Genomic DNA, 13,089 nt, shown 5'->3' with positions numbered 1-13,089 from the left:
AAGAATCTAGATGGGGTACATCTCCCTTTAATGAGTAAAGTGCAAACCGCTCATGATATTGACAACTCAATTTTAAATTATATCTTTAATATAAGCTCAAAAGCGAAGCATAATCCTTTGCATGCATATATGTTATAGGTTAAGCATATTATTTCCATTATTAAAATTCAAAAATAAAAATGGACTACACCCTTATGGAAATCATATTTATTTTTATAAGGTACTTTATTGTATTTGATATCTTTGGAAGTTTCGTATAATTTGCATTTGTATTTGTTTCATAAAAAGCAGGTTTACTCGTGGTGGTGGTGGAGAGATTCTTCCTGAACAACTTCTTCAAGAGTGTTAAGCTTCTTCATAGCACGGCGGTGTGTGCCAAGGCGCTTCTTGAGGAATTGACGAGCAGCACGGCGGCGTTCGATCTTGATAAGATCCATTGTGTGGCGCTCGTATGGTTGCCAGCCGACAAGTTCGTGGACAATCTTGCGAGCGAAGTTAACACGCTTGCCAGATGAGTGAAGACCGCACTCACGCTTTGGAGCAAGAACCTTTTGTTGTTCCTCAGACATTCGAAAAGGACCGGCCAAACCGCTGATGAATTAAAATTATTTATTATGATGAATCCTAAATCTATTATCTATATTATAAATAAATATTGACTCTAATCTGGTTTTTTGAATATATTCACCCCCTTTCATATGAACTAAATTCAATTCATAATAATCGTTCCATATTTCAAAAAAAATATTCAGTAAAAAAAATCATATACAATTAGAAAGTGAAGACAACTGGAATGTAGCCACGCCACTTGTTCTTAAACGGATGGATTAACTTAAGGAAGACGTAAATTAAGATGATAGCATTGAGACAGAACTCGCCCCATGATGGTTTCATCAATTGCTTTTGACTACATTGATTGCTGGGCAGCATCTGCCGAAATTTTCCATTTTCATAATATCAATATTGGAAATATTTCAAAAGTAAAATTTTATTCTTTTTTTGATGATTTTTTTAAATTTTTGCTTAAAAATCGAAATATTTTCCATAAAATAAAAGAGTGATAGGATTTATTTATGTGATTGGGACTGAATGGCATGGTTTTATTGATTAATCATTAAATTTGAACAATAATTTGATTAAAATGTCTGATAAGAATGATTATATTTCGTTTTTAGACTTATATACACAGTCAATGATAGATTTAAGACTCATGAGAGCTATCATGCTCTATTTTACAAAGATTATGCAATTATTGCATCTTTTGATTGAAATCTAGTACTACAAAGCTCCAATTGTAAGGTGTGGGGTATTTAGTGCTCTGAACTCTGAAGTTGAATGAGAGATCTTTTCTGCTGAATATTTTCTTTCAAATGCCTCTGCTGAGTGTTTTTTTTGGAAGCTCCAAGTTCCTTTCCGTAATAATTGGGAGCTTCGAAGCCTCTAGCTTGCAGCATAGTTGCTTTCTTCATTTAATCAAATGCCCATATGATAAGAGGGATGTGTTGAGATTCAATCAGAAGCCCAAAGATCCCTTTCGTAGGATCGGGAGCACTGGGGCTCCTACACTCTGAGCCTGGATTGGTCGAATTGATCATCAAAGCTATTCATGCGGATTGCCTCCAATGAATGAATTTCATGACCTTCAGACACCAATTCGTAAAGAATAAGCGCTTTTAAGCTCCTGAGATGGAAAACACTCATTGATCATCAGAAACCCATACTGGACATGGTATCTTTTGAAAGGGATTCAGGATCTACAATGATACCATTCATAGAGACAAGGAGTTTTGGAGTTCCTAGCTTGAAGATAGGTTTCTCATCTTTCATCAGCTGCAGTTCAAATGAAAATGGCAAGTGATGATACCGATTTAGGAGCTCCAAAACTCCAGTTAGTAAAAATTGGGGGCATTGGAACTCCTATTGAGGCAGATGGGGGGAAGCATTCTGTCGCAACTTCGTAGTTCTGCTTCATTATACTATATCGTGTATATGATCAATACAAACTATCATGCTATATAAGTTTAATGATTGTTATTGCATGATTTAACATTTTTATACTTTGATAAAATGCATTTGAAGAATTCTTTATTTGGCCTTTATAAAAGCAAATGAATAGCAAGACAATAAAAAACACTTTATACTCTATCTATCTTTTGCTTATCACTTGTTTATGCCCTGATTGAGTTAGGCATAATTTGCAATTAAAAAAAATATTGTGTTTTTCTAGAATAAATAGGTTATTATACATTCATCAATCATAAAAATAGTATTTACTAATTGTCAGCCACACCAATGAATATATATAGTTCAAAGATAAACATTTCAAAAACATTGTTGTTGGTGATCTGAATAGGTCGAATTCACTTCCTATCAAAGCAAATCCAAGAGAATATAAGAAATAAACTCTTGAAGATGATGATTAGCTGACAATGCAATATATAGAACTGCTAAATCTTCATATAAACAGTAATTAATTAAATAAAGAAAACATTTTAATTTCAAAAAAATTAATAAAATTAATAAAATTAATCCGATTTCAATTCTTCATCAGCAGCATCAAGTATCTTTTCTTGCTTAGACAAGCTGTTTTCTAAGTCAGTACCAGTTGCACATCCAACGCATGATCCGGATAATAATCCACTATCCATTGCATTTAGATCTCTTTTAAGCTTTGATATTGTTTCAACAATTTCAGTTGGATCAAGAGATGAATCAGAATTGATAGATTCTTCTGAATAACTCTGATATTGAAGCTGAGCTTCAAGAATTTTAATCCTCTCTCTTAGAGCATCTGCTTCTGTCTGGACATCTGTACTAGACGAATATGTGTATTGATGACTTGAAGCACTTTTTCCTGAAAATTGAGCATTTCCGCTTGAAAATGTTACATGGGAGTTTCCACTTGATTCAGTCTTGGAGGTAAGTACTTTAGTCTTCTGAACTTTTTTAGTACTGTTTTTATTGTCAACGTAATCTTCTTCCATTGCAAGTTTTGTAGAATGTGAAGATGAATAATCATATGCATCAGAATTCATCTTCTTTTCCTTAACAGAAGGAACTTTGTTAACTGCATAACTTGGCTTGGATGATGATGAATGTCTTGATGAATGCGAAGAATGAGATTTAACTGAATTATGATCGCTTTCTATTACTCCTGAAGCATAAGCTGGACTATCATGATTACTTCCAAGTGAATCCAATCTATCTTCTTCTACAGAACTACTGTTCTTAGATTTCTTTTCTCCAGAAGCATATTTAGGAAGAGATTTGTTTGATGAATTTGATCCATTAGATTTTCTGGAGTTTACTGATTTATTATCGTCACTCTTCAATTCTGGTGAATCTTTTAAGCTGTTATTAGCTTGAGATTGTGAAGAAGAATTCTTTTGTTGAGATGAAGTTGAAACAGCTGATGTGTTACTAGTAATTGGTGAATCTTTTAAGCTGTTATTAGCTTGAGATTGTGAAGAAGAATTCTTTTGTTGAGATGGAGTTGAAACAGCTGATGTGTTACTAGTAATTGGTGAATCTTTTAAGCTGTTATTAGCTTGAGATTGTGAAGAAGAATTCTTTTGTTTAGATGAAGTTGAAACAGCTGATGTGTTACTAGTAATTGGTGAATCTTTTAAGCTGTTATTAGCTTGAGATTGTGAAGAAGAATTCTTTTGTTGAGATGAAGTTGAAACAGCTGATGTGTTACTAGTAATTGGTGAATCTTTTAAGCTGTTATTAGCTTGAGATTGTGAAGAAGAATTCTTTTGTTGAGATGGAGTTGAAACAGCTGATGTGTTGCTAGTTATAGGGGAGATTTGATTTACATCTGGAGATACTGATTTGGATATTTGAGAAGATTTTCCTTGACTGCCTTTTGGTGAATCGACTTTCTCTTGGAGTAAATCCTCTTCTTCTTCACCGCTCTGAGAGGGGGCAGCATAAACTGGATAAGAATGAGAACTTTTAGCATTTGATTTATCAGAGTGTTCGGATTCTATGTTAGAGCTCTCAGTTGCTGATATTCCTGAAATGTGGGAATCATCATCTTCATTTTCGCCGATAGAGACTTCTCCATATGATGCCTCTTCTTCTTCAAATTCTTCTTCCTCTTCACCAACATTATAATCTCTAATAAATTGCAAAATCTGATTTGAAACGTGAATACATAGTAATGGGCGTTTTCTTGGATCATAACTTAGCATATCTGCTATAATTGGTGGAAATACTGTCTTCCTTGATTGAGGAGCTGGTGGCCAATTCAAAAATGCAGGAGCTGGACCACAAATCATTTGTGTTCTGACCATTTGATCATTGATACTTATTGATCCAAAAAGAGGACCAGCAAATATCATGTATTCTGCTAATAAACAACCGAGTGACCAGCAATCTGATTCGCAAAACATTGGATTTGCATTCCATTCTGGAGCACGGTAAAATCTCATTTCATTGACAGATCTGTATTCAGCACGGAAGCCTTGAGGTGGTGGCGCAAAACAATTCTTTGGAGATGAGTATGGCATTAATGATGGAGGCCGTAACCAGAAAACACCATCAACTATGATTGTAAATGGCGAAATATTTAGATATGCAAACTTAACTGAATGCATCATCGCTATTGTTGACAATAAATTTGGTAATTTTTCGAGTAATATAGATTTTGACATCTGATTTTCCGTTGCAAAATCTGCAAGTGTAACCATTGGTAATGGTTCCACAACGTAAAAGTATTTGATAAATTTTCCTAGTATTTTTGGGTTTAAAACCTCTAAACTAGCGAGGTGACCTTGGAAAAAGACGCATTCACATCTGAACATTCTATAATTTTTGATTAAGAACATTAATCTATTATATAAAAGCTTTGGCTGCACGTTTAACAATTCTAAATTGTATTTGGTGATTAAGAATTTCCTTTTCGATACTTTGTGAGATGCAATATATGCTTCATATGATTTGTTTGATGCTTCGAAGTAGTCTTCGACTTTCTCGAACTCGTTAAGTCTAGACTGCATCGCAAACTTTCTAAAATCTTTAAACGTCCAGTTTTTCAAAATTCATAAAAGTAATGCCATTATGATATACATCTATTAATTTGAAGATTTTCTCTGTAAATTATCAGTTGCATTTAATTTATTATAAAATTCTGATTGAAATATACATGATATAAACATAATAATGTGAGAATTTGATTCCTGTTAAAAAATAATGCCATTACATTGATTTATTGGCTTGATTAGCATTTGATAATTTTGGAAATCATGACAACAAAGAACATTAACTTAGATCCTTGATATGAATATGCATTGGAATCGAATGCCAAGTGATATAGCTTGCATTTTCCCCTTTGACTTAAATTTTGAATTGTGATACCAATATCTGGTAATTCTTTTCTTTGAACAGAATTTGTTATGACTATGGCACTTGCTTTATACATAGCTCTTGAAGTAAGTAAACTTTATCCTAAGTAAACAACGAATGATGAGAGTATTTAAAAAAAGGAAAGTTATGTATAATAAATCTTTAAATCAACAAGTATAAAGCATTATTCAGCTGGCTGAATTTCTTCAATTAATGTTAATAATTGAGAAAATCTATTACATGTTTCATCATCATTACTGGATGAAATAAATTCATCAATAACATTCAAACAGTCCATTTCTTCTAATAAATTTTTCAGAAATTCTATTTTTCCTGCTTCTTTACAAGTTTGGTAGATGCAAAGCATCATTCGACAAATATCCTTTGCAAGTGCTTTCAAATCAGTCTCAAGCAAATCAAAAATTTGTTGTATTAATTGAATATTATATAATTCAATAATTAAATCAATATTTCTTGTTTCAATCAATTCTTTGACCAAAGGAACCAATTTTAGCTTGCTTTGTATATTCAAGCAATCAAAAGTGTAAGAAACAACGTATAACAACTCAAAAATGTAATCAACGTGTTTTTCTTCTGTTTTTGATTTAAATACAAATGTGGAGTACTTAAATATGATTAATAATGCATTAATTTGGAATTCAATTGGCTTGTTGCAGTAGTCCTGTAAAATTTGAATATTCATAAAATCTTTAATTACAGGGATTTCAGAACCGGGTTCAAGATGAGTTATAACGTAAGTTATGCATTCAAATATCTCTACATCAAGTTGTTGTTGTTTACAAATACCAAATAAAGAAAAAATTTGCTGAATATCAGTATCAACGAATTGGATGTCTTCGAGTACTGAAAATACGCTTGACAAAAGGTGAACATATAATGCTAAGGCCTCTGTATCATTTGATTCAAGAATAATATTTGATAAATGCAATAATTGAGTGAATTCATAAAATTCGATGAACTTTTCGCCAGATGATCTAAGAAAAGTAAATAAGTTGAGTAAAATTATGATTATATTCTTTCGAACCTGAAAATCTTGAAATCTTTCAAAAACGTACATTAATTGTATGTGATAGCTTTGTTCAACAATGTTCTTGAGGTCTCCTTTTTCTGCGTTTTGTACTAAAAGATCTACAATCTGTAAAACGTTGATTGTTATTTCATCATCAAATATTTTTGTAAAAAAATGTCTTAGGAATTTAATTTTTAGTATCATTGTTGCATACTCTTTGATTGATGCTAATTTTAAAGTGAATTCAGAAATATGATAAATGATTAATGCGTTTTGAGTCTCATCGAGTGTATCAAAGTAATTTTCTGCTATTGAAAAGAATGATAACATTAAATCCAGTTCGTTTTGACTCATTTGGAATTGAATTTGTTGGAATTTATCGAAATATTCTTCATTTGCAGCGAATGCTTCGAGGAATTTATAAACAGATTCACATGAATCATCAACGTCTACTAAATTTTCTCTATTTTTCGATAATGGTTCTTCTGAATTTTCTTTATAATCTTCATCAGCCATTATGAGCACTTTTTACGAAGAGATATATCTTATTAGGCTTTTATAAAATATTTTTGAATTATTAACCGCATATGAGAGGCAATTTGAAAATATTTTATTCTAAAATATTGATTTACCGTTATTTGGAATATACTAAGTTTAGGGTGGCAGATATAGAAGTATATTTTTAAAGGATCACGGTTATAAGGTGGAGTGGGCAAGTGAAATGACATCAGAATTCTGAACTCACTGTAAATTCCATCCAATTCTTAATGCGTGAATAATAGGTACTATTTCCCGAACGTTTATTATGAAATTATAAAAAATTTTTACGCTACCGATAAAAACATTTTAATTTTAATTCGATCTGATTCAATAGCATATATATAATCAAATGTAATAAAACAATGAATGAATTTGAATGGTATTCAAAGTAGTATATGTGGACGGGTTTAGTGACTTTTTTTGTTACATCTATATATAGACGATGCATTAAAATATATTTATTTATAAATCATTAAAAAATTAACATTAATTTTAAAATAATTTATTTTTTTATCTTTTATAAAAGAAGCTATATATAGATGATGTCAGATATTCCGCGATTAATTAAACATTGTTTAAATCCTGAATGGGTTAAACTTCAATTTAAAAATGAAGATTGTGAATTATTAAATGAATATGAAAGCCAAAATAAGCTAATGAGGTATAAATATAATGATAAAGAATATTTAATTTCATGGAATCAATGGAGTCATAATCAAAGACCTCATAAACGAGAAGAAGAAATTGAAAATAACGAAATGGAAATCATTGATGACATTAAAGAGGATGGAATTCCTAAATTTTGTAGAAAAACCTTTAGAACTAAGTTAGGAGCATATAAACGTAGAGTATTAAATCCTGAATACATAAAACATTTATTTAAAAAGGAAGACTGTGAATTATTAAACGTTAATGAATATGAAAATGCTAAATCAAAACTGAGATATAAATATATTGGAAGTGATGAAAGATGCAAAGATAAAGATAAAGTTTATACAGTTTCATATAATAACTGGCACACGTTAGGGATAAGAAAACATTTAGGAGATTATGGGAAATGTTCTGAATTCTTTAAATCTAGTATGTATGAGAGAGTAAAAGAAATTAGAAATAATTATTTTCATGAATGAAAGAAATTAGAAATTCATGTCTTACATTTTTGAATAATTTATTTTTTAATTTGTATGAAATGAGCGTCAAAACTAACAACGTTAAAAAATTGGGATTCACAAATGAGGAAATAAAGGATATATTAGAGGAGGCAGGTTATGAAGTTGATAAATATTATTTAAGAAATTGTAAAAAATTCGCGGAGTTTTTAAATGAGTTTGATTATGATGGAAAAATGAATAAAGATGATGTTATAAATTTCTTATATCCCACATCTGAAGAAGAAAAACCTAAAGAACCTGATGTTTTCCCTGAATATTATGAAGAACGGATTAAAGATGATGATGAATACGATGAAATTGAAAAACTGGAAAAAATAAGAGATGAAATAGATGAAAAAATTAAGGAATTAAGAGAAGTTGAAAAATATAATGAGAATGAAGTAGAGGGTTTAATGAATATCCCAGCTTCAGAATCAGAAGTTCAGAAATCTCATGAAGAAAGATATAAAAATTACTTTTTGGAATCAACACAAAATTTATTAGATGGTGAAATAGACGAAACACTTTCAGAAGAAGGTACTAAATTTATTCGTAAACATAAGTTACAATTTATTGATAATGAAGAATACCCCTGTATCCTACTTTCACCACCTTTAGATTCCGAAAAATTCAAAAAAGCTCTTAAAAACGTGACATATGCAACAAATACGATTAAGAAAGAAGACCATGATATTTACACAAATTATTATTTAAATAAATGTACAGGTGTTGATAAAGTTTTTGATTTGTTAGATAAAATATCAAAAGAAACCATTGGAACCTATAAAATTTTATGCGATTGTGGTTTCATTATTGAAGATACCAATAATGTTTCATATGAAAGAACAGCACCGAAGGAAGACGAAGTGGAAAGGTCTATACCATTCGTTATTAAGAACATAAAAGATATGAAAACTTATAAACATTATATTTATTCATTTATTTCAGAAAAAATGGAAGCAACCCATAAAACATCATCTCATCATTTTATAGCTATTCATACATTCCTTTTCAAAGTTGTGAAATTAAATAAGACAGGAATTAGATTTAATGTATCAGGGTATGCATTCTTGAGTAAATTAAAATGCATTCGTCACGTCGCAGATGATAAAAATTTATGTGTTCTTAATTCATTTTATGGACTTTAGCCCTGGACTCTCTGAGTCTCGGGCTTTAAAAAATAAACTTTATTTTTATTTATTTTTTTAATTTTTATTCTTACATAAATGAACAAAAATGGAACAGCTAAAATGAATGATAATCAAATAAGAGCCGAAGGTAGAAGGTTATTTAAACGCTTCTATAACATTCCTGATGGTGTTAATCCTAAAACTCGTAGAAGTTATTTAAACGAAGCCATAGATGTATATGAGGGGTTTGACATTTCATCAGAAAGTGAGAGATTAGCAAGAATGTTAAACGTTAATATTGATTTTTATTATTGTGACCCTCAACCAGAAGACGTAGACATTAACAAGGTAGACTTTCCATTAGTGGAATCAATAATGATAGATCCAGAATTTGAAACAGTAAATATTTTATTAACACAGAGTCCATGTGGAAAACTTCATGCTGACAGAATAACAGACGTTGAAGCACTCACAGGATATAAAGTTTGCCCCTTTTGCAAAGAAGAAGTTTATTCTATCCGTGATGATCCAGAAAGGAAAAACCAAAGAAGATTTTTAAAACATTGTGAGAAATGTAAAGAAAATAATGGAAGATTAATTCAAGACGTTCAATTGCAAAACACACAACAACCATATACACCACATATCACGAAACAGAAGATATATCAGTGGCTATTAGCACATAATTTGCAGGAATATTATCAACCGACAAGATATTATATTACTTTTGACTTCGAAACATTAGAGACTAAAGAAGAACTTCAACTTTCTGAATGTGCAACTTTGAACGCTTACTTAAAACCATTTATGGTATCATCAACGGTTAAAATAAAGCCGCAAAGCGGCGAGGTCGTAGACCGTGATAAAACATTTACGAGGAATTTTTGCTTAACTTCGAGTGATTCTTTTATTTCTGATTGGATTGAGTTTTTATTTTCAACCTGTTCATTAGTTGCTAAATCAAATATTGAACAATATGAAGAATTAATGAAGCCGCAAACGGTGGGGACTTTGTCTCATACATTAAATGAGAAACAGAAGGAAGCATTTAAAGAGCTTTTAGATGAAGAATTTAATAAAGTGAATATCATAGGTTTTAATTCGGGAAAGTTTGATTTAAATTTAATTCTTCGTGATTTAAACACTGCAAAATGGAAAATAAAATCAATACTGGGTTCATCTTCACAATTTAAGCAAATCATAGTAAAGAAAACAAACGTTCCATATGAATTGAGATTTATTGACATCAGAAATTATATAGCGGGTGGAACATTAGACCAATTCACTCAAGATTTCGGAAACAATAAATCACGTGTTAAATCCTTTTTCCCTTATCAATTCATCACATGGGAAAATTACGAAGATGAATTATATAAAAAGGAACCATTCACTCAAGATTCATTTTATTCAGCATTAACTCAAGAAACAATATCCGATTCAGATTATCAAATATATCTCAATGATGCTAAAAATTTTGAGAATAGATTAGAATATTTTATTCATTATTGCAATAAAGACGTTGAAATTATGATTGACCCAATCGATAAAATTATCGAAGAAACATTTGTTTATAAAATTGACATGCTTCATAATCTTTCTTTATCATCGAATGCATCAATGATTCGTTACGCGTTAGCATATAAGAACTTCAATCCTAACGAAACATATCCAGAAGAAGAAAATGTGGAATCAAGTTTTGAATTAACGAAAAAGTATTGGAAATATAAAATTGAATCATATAAGAAACAAGATGAAAAAGCAGAAAGGGATACTAAAAACAATGTTTCAATGGATGACTATCAATACTATCACGATTTAATCCTTTCATCTAAATGCAAAATGTGTGGTAAAGCGTTTACATATGCAAATAAACCAACATTAGATAGAATCGATAATGAAAAACCACATACCAAAGAAAATTGTCAGTTAATGTGTTGTTATTGCAATGTCGTAAAATCAAATAAAGATGAAGATGTTCAACGTTTAAGAATCAATTTAAGAAATTATGCATTAAAAAATAATTTACCAATGACTTTAGATTCAGTTGAAGCTTATCACATTCTCCGTAATGGAATTACTGGTGGTCTATCAAATGTTCAACATCGTGTTAATCTTAAAGGAATCACACACATTAATAAACTTTCATATAATCCAGAAACTAAAACTGTATCAAATGAGGACACCACCAACATTATGACTCATTTCGTTGGTGTTGATTTTAATTCATTATATCCTTCATCATTTTCATCTAATCCTCATGATTTCATTCAATATACTGACCATAAAATGTATATGCCGGGAAGATTGAATGGTGTTATCATTTGTGATACAGCAACAAAGAAAGCAAAAGCACTGGGAATTATTAGAAAAAAAATACTTTATTCGTGGCTGAAGTAAAGGGTCACATTGATGAAAAATACATTAATGATTACATAAACTTTTTACCGATAATAAGAAACTTAGATATTATCACAGATGAAAAAACAATTGGTAGTTTTATGTATAATTACATGAAATCAAACAATCTACCGGTTGACCAGAAACAGAGAAAATTAACTCAGTTAGCATCAACACACAACCAATATCAACCATTTTCTTCTTATTATCTTTGGTATCTAATAGACAAATTTCATTTTATCATCGATGACATTCAATCAATTTTAACATTTACTAAAAACACTTGCTTTAATGAATTTGCGAACGAATTTATGAACGAAAGACAAAAGGCTGAATTAGAAGGAAATAAAGGAAAAAGTTTATTTTGCAAGATTTCACTTAATGGATCATATGGTTACGATGCAATGAATACACAAAATTACACAAAGACTAAAATAATGAATGCACAGAAGGCACGCGTTGCATGTATGTCAAATAAGTTTAAAAACATAAGAGAAATAGGAGAGGATACATATCAAGTGATGCTCAAAGATAGATTTTTATAGATGTGATACATGTTTACAAGAGGCATTCTTCACTTTAGATAATGCTAAATACTGGTATTTGGTTTTCATTTATGATTTTATGTATAAATGCATGGATGTTAATCGTTTTCATTTCATTGAAGGTGATACTGATTCATCTTATTGGGCAATCGCTGGCGATCCAAATCTTCCTAACACTCAAGCATTTCAAGCAATTGTTACCGATAAACAATTTTATGATAAAAACATTTTCAAATTCGCACCTTTTAATTTCTTCTGTTTTGATGAGAAATTTAAACCTAAATTAAAGAATAAAGCTGAAGAAAAAGCACATGAGAAGAAGTTATTGGGTTTAGCAATTGAGAAACAAGGTGATAACATGGTTGCTTTATGTCCTAAGTGTTATACATCATTCAACGGTTCAATTGATGGGGGTGATTTTAAAAAGATTGCACAAAAAATGAAAGGTGTTAGTTTACGACAAAATAAACAATTAACACCTAAAAATTATTTGGATATAATAAATGATAAAGTGATATTTGATGGTCAGAATATTAATTTACAACTTAAAAACGGGTCAATGACTCGCTTAACAATTGGTAAGACTGCATTAACAGGAGCACACACTAAGGCTGTATGTTGTGAAAATGGATGTTGTATGCCATTTATTTAATGAAATGCCACAGAAGAGACAAAAGGAACCGTTAATGATGGTTTTGATTCTTGATCAAAGAGGTGGGCACCCTTAAAACATTTATTTTATTTTTATATAAATGGATAATGTAGATTTAAAAAATTTAATTGATGATTTAGTATTTAATCAAAATTTTCTTAATTATTATGATTTAAAAGCATATCTCCAAAAATATGATAACAATATAACGGGTGATGATATGGAATATTATTATCCATATTATAAAAATGAATTTTTGAAATATCATGATAAAAATAATTTCTAAAATTAAAGA

General features: G+C 30.3%; 4 protein-coding genes across 4 annotated transcripts, besides 3 other annotated features; 1 reads left to right on the top strand and 3 right to left on the bottom strand.

Moving 5' to 3' along the window:
- Positions 1-179: 179 nt before the first annotated feature.
- Positions 180-578, bottom strand: TVAGG3_0105100 (cytoplasmic translation; the record flags this gene model as incomplete). The annotated part of the gene is made up of 1 exon (XM_001313768.1): positions 294-569. The coding sequence occupies one exon, from the start codon at positions 567-569 to the stop codon at positions 294-296; it is 276 nt and encodes a 91-aa protein (XP_001313769.1).
- A 446-nt stretch (positions 579-1,024) lies between these two features.
- On the bottom strand, positions 1,025-5,010 carry TVAGG3_0105090 (casein kinase II subunit alpha family; the record flags this gene model as incomplete). The annotated part of the gene is made up of 1 exon (XM_001313767.1): positions 2,526-5,003. The coding sequence occupies one exon, from the start codon at positions 5,001-5,003 to the stop codon at positions 2,526-2,528; it is 2,478 nt and encodes an 825-aa protein (XP_001313768.1).
- A 499-nt stretch (positions 5,011-5,509) lies between these two features.
- Positions 5,510-7,012, bottom strand: TVAGG3_0105080 (armadillo (ARM) repeat-containing protein family; the record flags this gene model as incomplete). Its single annotated transcript, XM_001313766.1, has 1 exon — positions 5,534-6,895. One exon carries the CDS (start codon positions 6,893-6,895, stop codon positions 5,534-5,536), a length of 1,362 nt encoding a protein of 453 aa, XP_001313767.1.
- A 946-nt stretch (positions 7,013-7,958) lies between these two features.
- Positions 7,959-8,460: a mobile genetic element.
- Positions 8,151-8,315: a mobile genetic element.
- Positions 8,340-13,089: part of a mobile genetic element that runs on past the window's edge.
- Positions 12,222-12,794, top strand: TVAGG3_0105050 (uncharacterized protein; the record flags this gene model as incomplete). The annotated part of the gene is made up of 1 exon (XM_051222918.1): positions 12,222-12,794. One exon carries the CDS (start codon positions 12,222-12,224, stop codon positions 12,792-12,794), a length of 573 nt encoding a protein of 190 aa, XP_051107904.1.

This window comes from Trichomonas vaginalis, chromosome IV (genome assembly GCF_026262505.1).
Source record: "Trichomonas vaginalis G3 chromosome IV, whole genome shotgun sequence".
Classification (NCBI taxonomy): domain Eukaryota; phylum Parabasalia; order Trichomonadida; family Trichomonadidae; genus Trichomonas; species Trichomonas vaginalis.
Note: the sequence above shows the minus strand (reverse complement) of the source record. Positions and strands in the feature narration are given on the sequence as shown.